Source organism: Lygodium microphyllum, chromosome 13, assembly GCF_053477565.2.
Source record: "Lygodium microphyllum isolate KBCC chromosome 13, Lygodium_microphyllum_v1.1.10, whole genome shotgun sequence".
NCBI lineage: Eukaryota > Viridiplantae > Streptophyta > Polypodiopsida > Schizaeales > Lygodiaceae > Lygodium > Lygodium microphyllum.
In genome coordinates, this window is record NC_141147.1 from 109,847,632 (window position 1) to 109,860,452 (window position 12,821).

Here is a 12,821-nt window from a genome sequence, read left to right on the forward strand (position 1 = left end):
TATATATCTGCGCAAATAGACACCAATATAGACGCACTAGCAGACGCACAATTATTTAACCACCTAAAATTGCAATTCACATAATTAAAAAACCAAAGTTAATAATTATTTAACCACCTGAAATTGATTCTTGAGCATGCACGTGTGCGCATGATAAAAACCATAGAATTAAGAATACACATTGAATCATTGAATTAAAAAAATAGAGTTAATAATTACTTTTTCATTGCTCTCTAATGAATGGCAGTTCCTCCAGTTGACAAGCCTGATATAAGTAAATAGCGGCAAGCGACAGAAACCTTACAATTAGTAGCATGCATTGCAATATGTATCTCGTAATTTCTCTACTTGAAGATGATAAAAAATACTTCCATTTTATTATGGAAAATTCAATTTAGCTTTAAACTTGACTATTGATTCTTGAGTATGCACGTGTGCGCATGATAAAAACCATAGAATTAGGAATACACATTGAATCTTTAAGCAAATTAAGTATGTTACAGTGAATGATTCATCTCATCTTCAATGAGATCAGCCCTTGCTAAACTATCTACTTCTAGGTCTATGTTACCAAGAGGTAACGAAACAAATAAGTCTATCCCACTATCAGATGTGTTGCTATATTGCTCAATAACTTCATCAATATCATCGATAATCACATTATTGTCTTCTTCTGCATTTCCTTGAATATCCTCGCGAGGTTCATCTTGTACTATATCACGCATATCATCCATTATGGTGTCATCATGCACATCATCATTAATTGTTGGATTGTCATCTGCTATCTCCATGTTGGTAATATTACCATATATTGGTTTTGAACTATTAGATATAGGGATGACATACCACCATCGGTTATTGTTTACCATTGGATGATACACAACCTGTATTTAAAAACAAAAGCAAGAAACTTAAATACTTATTATATGGTGTATATGTATCACATGTATACATATTAAAAAATTAGCCTTTGCATATATACATGCTCGCATTGTTGAGGTAGTACTAATATGTCATTCTTGTTTTGGTGAAATTTTGCAAAGTCAATGATTACAAAACCACTTGGATGATGTCTGATTATGAAATGCTCACCATTTGTTACCACTTCACATCCAATACATATATAAAGAATCATCTGAAGTCAAGCTTCAGAATATCTTGGATCAAGCCACAATAACCTTCCATGGTACCATTGGCTTCCTCGAAGTGAGCAAGGACACCACAATCTTGGGTATTTCTCTTTTCATCTATACATTGAGTTCGAAGATGTTTACCCTCACACCAAAGTGCATTGAATAATGTGCACTAGTAGTAAAAGATAAAAGATCAAACATGTCAATTATTTATATAAAATAAAACTTATAGAAACAAATTAATTGATAGTATGTCTCACCTTTGATAAGCAACCTCGTGCGTATTCCCACTCTTCTTGAGATATATTAATTTCCTCCTCTTTTTCCATTCTCTCCATTTTCTCATGTAACCAATCTATATCAATATGACGTGGGAGCGCATTTAGATGATCTGGAAATGAGACATTACGTCCACATCTAGTGTGAAATTCTTGTCTTTCGCTTTTTCTTCTTACCCTTGCTTCATTATATAGTGTCACCCATTTGCTCATTACATCGATCTCATCAATCAAATGTACGAGTAAATGTAATTGAGTAGTCAAAATGGATCGAGGAAAAATTTCCTCCACCAAACAAACCACCTCAATAGATAATACTCGAGCATCTTGCAATGTGTTTGGATCAATTTCCTTCGAGCTCACGTATCTGTCAAGATGTATTTGAGAATTGTTTATTTTTGTGTAGAAATTCAAAGATATATAATGAAAAAATACAATGTATACACACCTCACAAGCTCTCCCATCTTGTAAATGATATCACGTACATCTTTGGATACATAATGGGATATGCTAGTAGGAAGTACGAAATGAATGTAAATAATATTCATAGATCAAATGATTAGTTGAGGAAAAAGTCATCATACCCCAAAGTTTACACATAGTTACGCCACTAATAACTATATTCATGGTTAGAGATACACTTGAATCATTTTGTCCCAATCATGGGACTTCAAACCAGATAGTTGCTCCACACCTCTTTTCTTTTTCTTTATGAAGGCTCCCTTGAGACATCTCATACATCCTATGGGTGTTCGAAAGCTATATATTTGTTCCTTCACTATTTTTTCATCGTTCTTTGACAACATCCAAGGTGCATGGGGTAGCTCAATCTTTTCTCTGGGTCCAATGAGTGGCGAGGCTCGTCTCATGCGACCAATGTTACGTAAATCCTCCCTTACATTAACTGAATCACGAGCCCCTATCAAGTGATCCCATAATGTAGATACAATATTTTTGAATATGTGCATGGGTTCCAACAGGTGATTGATCTTGAGTTCAGTCCAGTATGGAAGACGAAAAAATATAGAGAACCTAACAAACAAACAATATATTATGTAAACAATTCATCATGCTAAATAATTTAAAGTCAATCGAGAGAAATGCACTTCTTACCGACTCATGCCGAGTGGAGGGTGGCTGTCGACATTAATCTATCTCTCCTTCCAATCTCGAATGGTTAGAGATTGTGGAGTCATTCCATTAGTAGGGAGAACATATTTGGAATGGTCAATAGGAAGAAATCGATGATGATTATCATAGATAACCTTCTTTAAACGTGCCGGCCTAGAGGAAACTAGAGAGAGACCGCAAATAGGACATGCATGATATCCTGACGTGGTTAAACCTGAAAAAACAAGTGAATTAATAAAATGCAATTGATTCAAGTCTTGAATTTCAAATATAGAGTTATGTACATGTACCTGAACACTCTCCGTATCCTGAAAAGTCATGCATGGTCCACAACAACATGGCCTTCAATGTGAAATCTCTAGAGGATGCAGATGCACTTGTATCTTACACCTCAATACCTTCCCATAACATTTCTAACTATTCAATCAAAGGCTCTAAGTAGATGTCCATGTTTTTTACCTTGTGCTTTCCAGGAATTAGAAGGGACAACATTACATGTCCCTTTTTAATTGCCATGGATGGAGGAATATTATAGTTCACCAATACCACTCGCCATACACTATATGATGTGCTTTTGATGCCAAATGGATTGACTCCATCCATACCTAAACCAAATCTCAAATTTCTTGGCTCTTCTTTGAAAACGGGCCATAAATTATCTATATGTTGCCATGCCGGTGTGTCTGCAAGGATCCTCCATTTTCCATCACTTGAACGATCACTAGCATGCCATGACATGAGCTTTCCAATAGACTTACACTTGAACATAAGTTTTATACATGGAACTACAAAAGGGAGTTTCATGTACGTTGATATATAATTCGCGTAATATAGACTAGCAATCTTAGTGGTAAAAAAAAACAATGAATATCAGTGATTTTTCTCGGTCCCATTCTCCATACAAGCTGAGGTGTGACATTGCAATTCGACGTGCTCGAAAAATACACCCTCGACAACGATCACACATGCATTTAATTTTTCGTTGTAGCCATGCATCTCGATTATGTTTCATCCTCACTTGAGGATGTGCTCATTGACTCATGGCACTACTTTCCAAACTCCACATGCAGATACTCCACATGCAAGTATCCACATGTAGATACTCCACATGCAAGTACTCCATATGCAAGTACTCCACATGCAGCACCTGTACGTGCATCGGCTGAAGCACAAGCATCTGCAAAAGCACGTGCATCTGCAGAAGCACGTGCGTCTAGCGAGGCAGAGGGTAGTCGATAGAGAGGGAGGAGGAAGAGTCGAGGGGAAGGACGAGGCTTGTGTTGGGGTTGCCTAGGAGGTGGCAAGCGATCACCCTCACCAGGAGATCACGTAGAGGAGGTTGTAAGCCAGTACTATAGAGTTACAAATGCTAGTGGCATCTTTCATGATGATGAAGGAAGGGATGTAATGGCGTACATGAGGAGCGTTGTGCATGCGACGTATAAATATTGTTTCATTGCCTTCAAAAATCAGAAAAGCGGCTTGTGGCAAGAGGTGTTGAGGGCAGTCCATAGGAGGTACCCAAATCCTGAGGGTCAGCGATTCTCGGATGATTGGAGATGCACAAAAGTGAGGGATATGCTTCACAACAAAAGATCCCACCTCATGACACGGGCCAAGGACTCACTGCGGAGGCAGGAGGAGGGGCGTGGAGCCTATAGCCAACCATCTATGTGCCACCGCATAAAGTGGAAGAAAGCCAAGAAGAAAGCATCAGAGAAAGTGAAGAGTTGCCAGCACACAGAGGCGCGACGGATCCAAATGGAAACCATGGAATTGTCACATTACGGATCGGGCGGCAGAGAGTCGTGGGAGGAAGAGTTTGTAAGTATATTTTGATTTCTAGTTTTTTAAAATTTATATTTCTTTCAATTCTTTATATAATTTATTCTAATATATTGTGACTCATAATTTTTTGTATATATTATAATTGTTTGCAGACTACTATCATTGGTAGGATACCTACTCCTAGAGAGGTAGGTTACCATCGAGGCCATAACCCCGCAGCCACATGGCTTCACTTCTATGAGGAGGGTCTCATCATTGAGGACCAATACAACCGGGCCATGAGGATTCGACAGCCAGAGGAGGTATGTTTTTCTTACTTTCCTATTAAAAGTATAGCTAATTATAAATTTTTCTCCACCATGTCTATGTAAGCAACCTTGATCTTTTGTGTATGTAGGCGTGGAGTATAGCGAGGAGGGGGATAGCGACGCTAGTAGCCATGGTGGTACTAGCGAAGATGTTTCTTCTTCAGATTCGTAGAGGAGCACCATACCTCCTCATGAGGCCTTGTTTTCTTATATATATATGATCCATCTTTGAGCCTACTACTTGCGGCCATGCTTTAGGTCGCAAGCAGTTAAACTTCCCATGTAAATGCTTTTAATCTATAATGAATACATGAACTTTTATTTTCAATTCTCGTGCCCGTAAGATACATTGTCTTTTTTCCAAATGCACAATCTGATGTATGGGAGGGGGAAAAAAAAACCAAAGAGCATGTGGTTGCAAAGGCTCTCTGGATTTTTTTTTTCCAGTTCTGTTTTGCGCGTCTATCCACGCGTCTAGATTGTAGAAAATCCGCATTTATACGCGCGTCTACAGTGCAGATTACACACGCTTATACACGCACTCTATAATTCAAATTTAAAAAAGAAATTAAATATCTTTTTTAAAAAGGAGATTTTTTATTTTCCATTCGCGTCTACCAGTGCTTGGAAAAGCGTATCTACCAGCGTGTCTATATGCCCGTCTAACTGCCAAATAGATGCACTTATAGACGCGAAAAATGAATTAAATAAATAGCAATTTTGGTTTATTATGCGCATGTATTTGCCCGTGTATATGTGCATCTACTGTATGTAAATTCGTTGATACATGCGATTATAGACATGAAATGGTAGACGCGCAAATAAACGGGTGGATAGACGCGCCCGTAAGATTTTCTCTATATTCCAAAATTGCGTCTAAAAGTGCGTCTATGAGGCCTTTTTGTTGTAGTGTGCCTGCTGTTGCTGCCTTTGGCAAGGATTCCCTAGCCACCCAGGTGTTCAAACTATAGCTAGAGATGGTGGGGATTAGATTCTGAGGCTGGATGATGGTTGGAGCAAGCTTGGAGGGTTTGTGTTGGTTGATAGCCATAGCAACTTGTAGGAAGGAGAGAGGAGGGCTGAGGCAAAAAGTAACTGGGATTTTTGCCCTCTTCCAACTCCTAGAACTCCAGTGGAACCTCTAAATTTTTGCATGAAAAGAAGTGACAACTTGCTAATTTAACCATTTTACCTCCAGATATATTTGAGTCTCTAGCCATAACTCCTGCTTGCTCCAAAAAGTTGAGGTTAACTGCAGTCCTTCTTGCTATACTTGTACTTGTAAGTTGTGAGTAACTAGGGTTTTGGGGATTTGAAAAGGAAGAAAGGGAAAGAAGAAAAGGACCAAATCCTAAAGCTCTGATACTACTTGTAATGAATGAAATTGAGAGGAGAGAGAAGAAGAGCTGAAGAGAGAGAAAGAGAACAACAAGAAGAAGGGAATAGAAGACTAGGAGAGGAGAGAGAAAGACAAAAAAGAGGAGAGAAGGAAGGAGGAAGCCATGGAAGTTGGAGATGAAGGTAAAGAATATGTTCTTGATAATAACTTGTTGCCCTAATCTGGGACTCTTACACCTTCTCTATACCCGGGTCAGTGTGTGACTGGGTGTCTAATCCCTAGTTCGTGTGTATCCCACTTGTTACATAGGAAAAAAAGGTTATATAGAAAAATATTATCTATTTAGGAAATTTTTCTTGACATAGGAAAAAAAAGCCTATATAGTGAAAAAATTTAACATTATCTATTAGATGTGTATTATGTCTTATTTGAAATTAACTAAACCATCTCTATATAATTTTCTATTTGAAAATTTGCTAGATAATTTTCTACTTAGAAATTCACATAAGTAGGAATATGTAAACTAAGAAAAATGCAATATTTTCAAATTATAGAAAAATTAAAATCACATAAGAATTTGTCTATATAGGAAAATTACCATATGTAAGGAAATATAGTGGAAAATTTTTCTTACCTATGAAAGAAAAAAAGGAAATTCCCTATCAATTCCCTAGTTCAAATTACACATAAGTAGGAAAATTAAATAATAGGGAAAGTGGAACATTTCCTAGTTAGAGAAACTAGGGAATCGCATAGGAGAATCCCCTATGTAGGGAAATAAATTTCCTACATATGGGATTTTTCCCTTATGGAAATTCCCTACATAGGGAAAAAATCCCCTATGTAGGGAAATAAATTTCCTACATAGGGAAATCTTTCCTATGTAGGGAATTTCCATATGTGATTTTCTAGTTTCTCTAACTAGGAAATGTTCCACTTTCCCTATTATTTACTTTCCCTACTTGTGTATATTTTTAACTAGGGAATTGATAGGAAATTTCCTTTTTTTCCTATGTAGGAAATGATTAAAAGTCCCTTGTATGAGTGAGTATGAGTGAGGGATAAGTGAGATGTAAGTGTTAATGAAGGATAAGTGAGATGTGAGTGCTATGAATATGAGTGAGTATAGGTATGAGTGTGAATGAGGATGAGTGAGTGGGTATGAGTGAGGGATGAGTATGAGAGAATGAGTGTGAGCGGGTACGAGTGAGTGGGGGATGAGAGATGAGTGAGTGAGGGATGAGTATGAGAGAAGGATTGAGTGAGGGATGAGTGATGAGGGAGTGAGGTGAGGTAGATATAAGTAAGGGATGATTGAGGAGTGAGTAGGCGAGGTAGATATGAGTGAGTGAGGTGGTGCAAGTGAGTTAGGATAGTGTGAATGCGTGATGCGAGTGAGATGGTACAAATGAGAGGTGCGAGTGAGAGAATGTGATGGATGTGTAGGAGTAAGGACTGCAAATTTTTCAATGCCACACAAGAAATTTAACAAGGAGAGTATGAGTTTGCATTTTGTGTTTGAAATTTGAGATTTTATTTTTTTGTGTTTTTTTTCTTTTTATGTGTTTTTTGGTTTTTCCTACCCTAACAATACCTATCTTCACAATCTCAACCCAACAAACAAGTTCCTTCCGATTCGGCCTTCCTAACCTAGCCGCAAACACAGACAATTTGAACCCCATCAATCCCATCCCTACCCATTCACAAGCATTCCGCCACACTGTAGAAGTGTGAGAACCTTGATGGTTGCACCATCCTAGGTCCCGACAATGGAACCAAAATGTTGAACCAAACGCACCAACAGTTGGGACTTTGAAAAGACTTCTATTATTTTAGAAGTTTCAACTCACTTTGGCAACAATCTCTGACCTTTTCTCTCAATACTCCACTCTAACTAATCAAGCATCCTCCTCTCCAACCCAAGAAAGCAAGAATACAAGACTAGATCTAGTTGTAGTGAACTCACCAACTAACTTATCTTCTTGCATTTGACGACTTGAAGGCTCAAAGATGGTTCCATGATCACAATCAACACAATCCAATGTCGCCACTCCTTCACATCCATCATGAAGCACACCAATGAGTTGAAGAGCTAGTAGAGAAGATGAAAAAAGCAAGATGATGGCAAAGAGCTTCACCTTTCCTCTGTCCCTCACTCAACATGCCTTTCACTCTCTCCTTTTCAGCTCAACACAATGGAAGCAAGATGATAGAATGGAAATATAGAATAGAAAGTGTTAGTACTCACACTGATAGAGATTTCGTAGCATGGATGTGCCAAAAGGGTGAATTCAATTGAGACCTCCAACCCTTATATAAACCAAGAATTAGGGTTAGGGTTAAGGTTTGCACCACTTTTGTGTTTTGTGTTTAGGGTTTTGCACCCTCTCTTGGGCATGATCCTACCCACTTTGTGGACTCTAGGTTGAGCAATCATCATTGCATGCTTCAACTTTAGCCTAATTAGAACAAGCCTAAGATATTATAATCACAAATATATGCATGTAACCCAACAACACTTGTGGGTGCAACAAATACAATTACGGGTGGTGAATACAATGTGCATAAGAGTGAGCCTGACCCTCACAAAGTAATACATCAATGATAATGTGGTGATATTCATGAAGTACAAATATAATCCAAGTGCCCAAAAAATAAGGCACTGAAGCTCCAAAAAAATAATATCCACCAAAAAATAATTGTCGGCACTTCCGCTTTCTGTAGCCTTCTCAAAATACCATTAACATAATCATGCTCAATGACAAGCGAACACAAACTTTGTAGCATCATTAATAGAAGGTATACCTCAAATTGCTACCCTAGACTCCTTTTCCTCTTGGCCATGCATTTCTTGCATTCTATGTGATATAATGACCTAGTTTTTTATAGTAATGGAACTTGCCCTGCTTGGCTTGTGTACCCCCTTGCTTCTTGTTGTTCTATGAAGTTTTAGAACTTCCAGAACATTGCAAAGTATTCTTGGACTGATTATGCTTCCCTTTTTGTCTTGCCATAAAAGTTTATTTAGAAGCTACAACATCTACTCCATTGTTCTTCTTATTTAGTCTTCTTGTAGAAATAAGCTAACTAAATGAAGAAAAGTAAGTCACTGTGTAGAAACCCACATTATAAGATTCAATGCCATATGAAAATCCTAGTAAGAAGGTGGCAAAGAGTTCAAAGTTGTGGACATCATCTAAGCATCAAAACAATACTCATCTACATTCATCAACTGCCCATGCAAATCTTGAATTTTATTAAGGTGATCATCCATAGCATCACCTTCTTCCATCTTTACATTTTTTAAAGCTCCTTCAGCTTCAAAAAAGAAATGTGAGTATCATTTTTTCTAGCAAATATATACTCATGTATAAGCCATGCTACTCATGAAATAGTAATAGAACGAGTATGCAAAATTATTGACCACTGAACTACCAATGCAATACATGACAATTCTTAGGCATCCTAGTGTCCCAAGCCTTCTATGACGTTGTTATTTGGGGTGGTAGTTGAATGGCAACTTTCCGTTGACCATGACCTCGTTATGGAGAAGTTGTAGAAGCTAGATTACCAAGATGTACTTCTTTCCCTCTAACACAATATTGTAGAGAATAGTTATCGCCATCCAATGTATCCTCTGTTGATACATAAGTGAAGACATCACTTTGTCCTTGATAAATGCTACTCTTCCAAATGCACAACAACTAGTGATAACAAAAGCTAGCTGAACTTGGAAATCTACAAATCTCCAAAAATTATAGCAAACACCAATTTGTAATCAACTAAATCGTGTCACACTTATCTACTATTGCCTCAATGTGTTGAATTTTTTTAGATTTCAGCAAAAGCAACACCCTGCCCAATGTAATAAGAGTGCCGAACAGCACTAAAAACACAAAAGCCCAAAAATTTGACCATCCAATGTGCAAGATTTGAGTCAATTTCAGACTAAAACCATAGTACATGTGGCCATGTCTATGGAAGATGCAAGAGCCCTGAATTTGTTAAGTGAAATATTTATAACTTTTGGCAATTTATGCACTAAAATAGTTGTTGAAGCAAAAATTGGTCCTTTTTTGCAAAAGCCATTTTGCTTTCGCGTTGAAAGTTTGAGTAACATAATAAAATATACATGTGATATCTAATAACAAATAAGATGATGTGGTAGGCCGTAGTTGGTGGAATAGTTGGCGAATCAGCTAGTAGGGTTGACATAGGATGGCGGGCAACAAAGTGCAAAGTGGCGGTATTTGCAAGGTAGCAATTCAGCTGAGTTGGCAAGTGAGGTTCCAAAGCAATGGCAATCTGTAGGGTGAAAACTTGGCTGAGCTAACAAGCAAGATTATAGTTAGTTAAGCTAGCAGGCGGAGCTGCATGATAGCGGCAATTGATTGCAAGAGGGCCGAACCAACTTTCATACCACTTGTTGGTGAAGATGGACAATAGCTCAGCTTGATAGAGTGTGCAGTAGAGAGAGTGTATGTGGTCACTACTTGACACTTGATTGATTAAAAAGTGAGATACCAAGTACAAAGTATAACCCTTAGACTTTAGGGTTATGTAAATGACTTAACATGCATTCACACAAATGTGTGTAATATGCGGTAAGTGGCTAAAGTGTATAACATAAATACACACATGAAAAATAATGTGACTGGGGTAAAAAACCCTCTTATAGATAGTAAAAAGTACCATAGGACACTAGTGTCCACATAGGACAGTGTCCTATGTGCAGGTCATTGTCACTCCTCTATGATAATAGGCATGAGTAAAATCAAACAGTTGATAGTGCTGGCATTGAGTATTATACAGTAATTTCTTTTTTGTGATAAATCCATAATGTCACGATTAACTATTGATCTTTCTTTATATGATCTAGATGCAAATTATGACCATGTCAAGGAAATAAGGAAAGAATACTGTGAGGTTGTCATGCAATTTAAGAGTCTCGTTGTATTTGAGGGTAAGTTATGAGGACCTAGGCTCTATATTTGAGCTAAATCAATTGATTGACAACAATCTTCTAAACTTTGTGGTCATTGAAACATCCTTTGTGTTAGTTAGTAAAGCTTGTCCATAGTTGGTGATCTGTATGCTTTGTACCTTGATTACAATGCTATGGTTGAGAGACAATACTCTATTTTCTAGCGTAAGTTGCAATTCTAAAAGCATGGAAAGAAATGAATGTCCAAAATGTTTCAACATCAAGACCTATCTCTCAAATATGCATGTTTAAGACCTAGATGGGCTTAATTGTCAAGAGAAACAAAACTCTTTTACATATGTTAGAGAGAGAGAGAGAGAGAGAGAGAGAGAGAGAGAGAGAGAGAGAGATAGAGAGAGAGAGAGATAGAGAGAGAGAGAGAGAAAGAGAGAGGTATTGAACAAAAGTAGTAAGAGTTTTGTAAGTATGCATATTATATAATATTTGGTACCATGAAAATGCATGGTTCTCCAAGTAGTAATTCCAAAGCCTACCTCTTGTAGACACACAAGAAGTGTGTGGAACCTTTAAAATTAATTCAAGACATGTAGGTGATAATAAGATGATGAAGAGCCTTTTATCCACAATAGCAGTAATGTGAAATCCTAAAGAAAAATGACTAGCAAAGCAAATTCCATTTACGTAGACAAATAGATGTTAACATGTAGCATCTACTTAAGGTGAGCCAAGGATCATGATGTATTGAATGAAGGATAGTGAGTTGCTATAGAAATTGGCAAATTGTGGATCTACATCAGACTTTGCATAATCTATTGTAAGCCTTGTACTATAAGATCTTACTCCATGGTTGTAGAAACTTGGGTGACCTTGTTAATGATAATGTATATAGAATTGTCATCCTGGCGTGTTAATAGAATGTTCAGACAAGTTTGATCATTCTAAACACTTAGAATCCTTTCATGAGTAGTATAAAAAAGAAGTAAAAGATGCAACGCCTTTTCTGACTACTGTGTCGTGTTGTCGACAATTAGAACTCTTCACTCAATAACTCATGACAAACAATTTTGCAAGCACGATCAGAGCTTATTTAATTACCGATGATCGGAGGCAATGTTTACAAATATCATGGCATCCTTCTGCGCAAAAAACATGCACGCATGAGATCATGCTCACCATGTTACAGTAGCTACAGCATCGCAACTCACCAGTTGATATTGGCAGGCATGCCAAGTAGACACATGAGTCACCGATACGTGCACCCATATGTACCGTCGTTGTTAAGCAATTTAAACACAAAATTGGAGGTTTCCGTTATTGTTGGAAATGCAGTTGTTGAGGTCCAGGTTTGTTTGGATGAGGCTACCGCTGGTGGATCTGCAGTTAGCGGTCAGAGTGTTTTCGCCGTTTAGGCCTATATTCGAGCAACTTGCTGCAAAGTTGGCGCCAGGGCATACAAGTCGGCCATTATTATTGCTTATTTTAGCGTTCAAATTGATTGATGTGCTCACCGCGTTCCCATTCACGGCTACACAAATGGCCCTGAGTATGGTCCCTGACAACCCTTCATTGGAGCAGGATGCAGCGTAGTTACATGACTGTAAAACACGGAAAAGAGTCAATAAAAAATTTGCCTGACGTTCCCAGTAGCCAACTATGCTTCACGATGATTATAAGCTATCATATTCTGCCAGTACATGCTTTCTGCTCCAGTCAGCTGCGCACTCCGTTAACAAAGATTATAAATGCATGTTAGATATGTTTTAAGCTCGGAGCAATCAGAATAATATTGGTGGAAGTAGCAGTGCTTCTACAGTGCATAATCTTGGTGGTAGACTCTAGAGTGTCAAGTAGCCAAGCTAATTAGGTGTTCACAGTGCTTTTAACTAGCAGAAGGAATT

At 37.9% G+C, this 12,821-nt stretch overlaps 1 protein-coding gene across 5 annotated transcripts; it reads right to left on the reverse strand.

Moving 5' to 3' along the window:
* Positions 1-542: 542 nt before the first annotated feature.
* LOC148027034 (uncharacterized) lies at positions 543-12,212 on the reverse strand. 5 transcript variants are annotated; one of them, XM_087691571.1, is made up of 6 exons: positions 7,945-12,212; positions 2,526-2,757; positions 1,860-2,444; positions 1,394-1,778; positions 1,093-1,305; positions 543-884 (listed from the first exon to the last, which is right to left on the reverse strand). In XM_087691571.1, the coding sequence occupies exons 3-5, from the start codon at positions 1,958-1,960 to the stop codon at positions 1,132-1,134; spliced, it is 660 nt and encodes a 219-aa protein (XP_087547697.1). In that variant the 5' UTR covers positions 1,961-2,444; positions 2,526-2,757; positions 7,945-12,212; the 3' UTR covers positions 543-884; positions 1,093-1,131. The 5 variants fall into 5 exon arrangements, with proteins under 5 accessions (XP_087547697.1, XP_087547695.1, XP_087547698.1 ...); XM_087691569.1 differs by having other exon boundaries at positions 2,834-12,212; XM_087691572.1 differs by having other exon boundaries at positions 1,394-1,488; positions 1,589-1,778; positions 2,526-12,212.
* Positions 12,213-12,821: the final 609 nt, after the last annotated feature.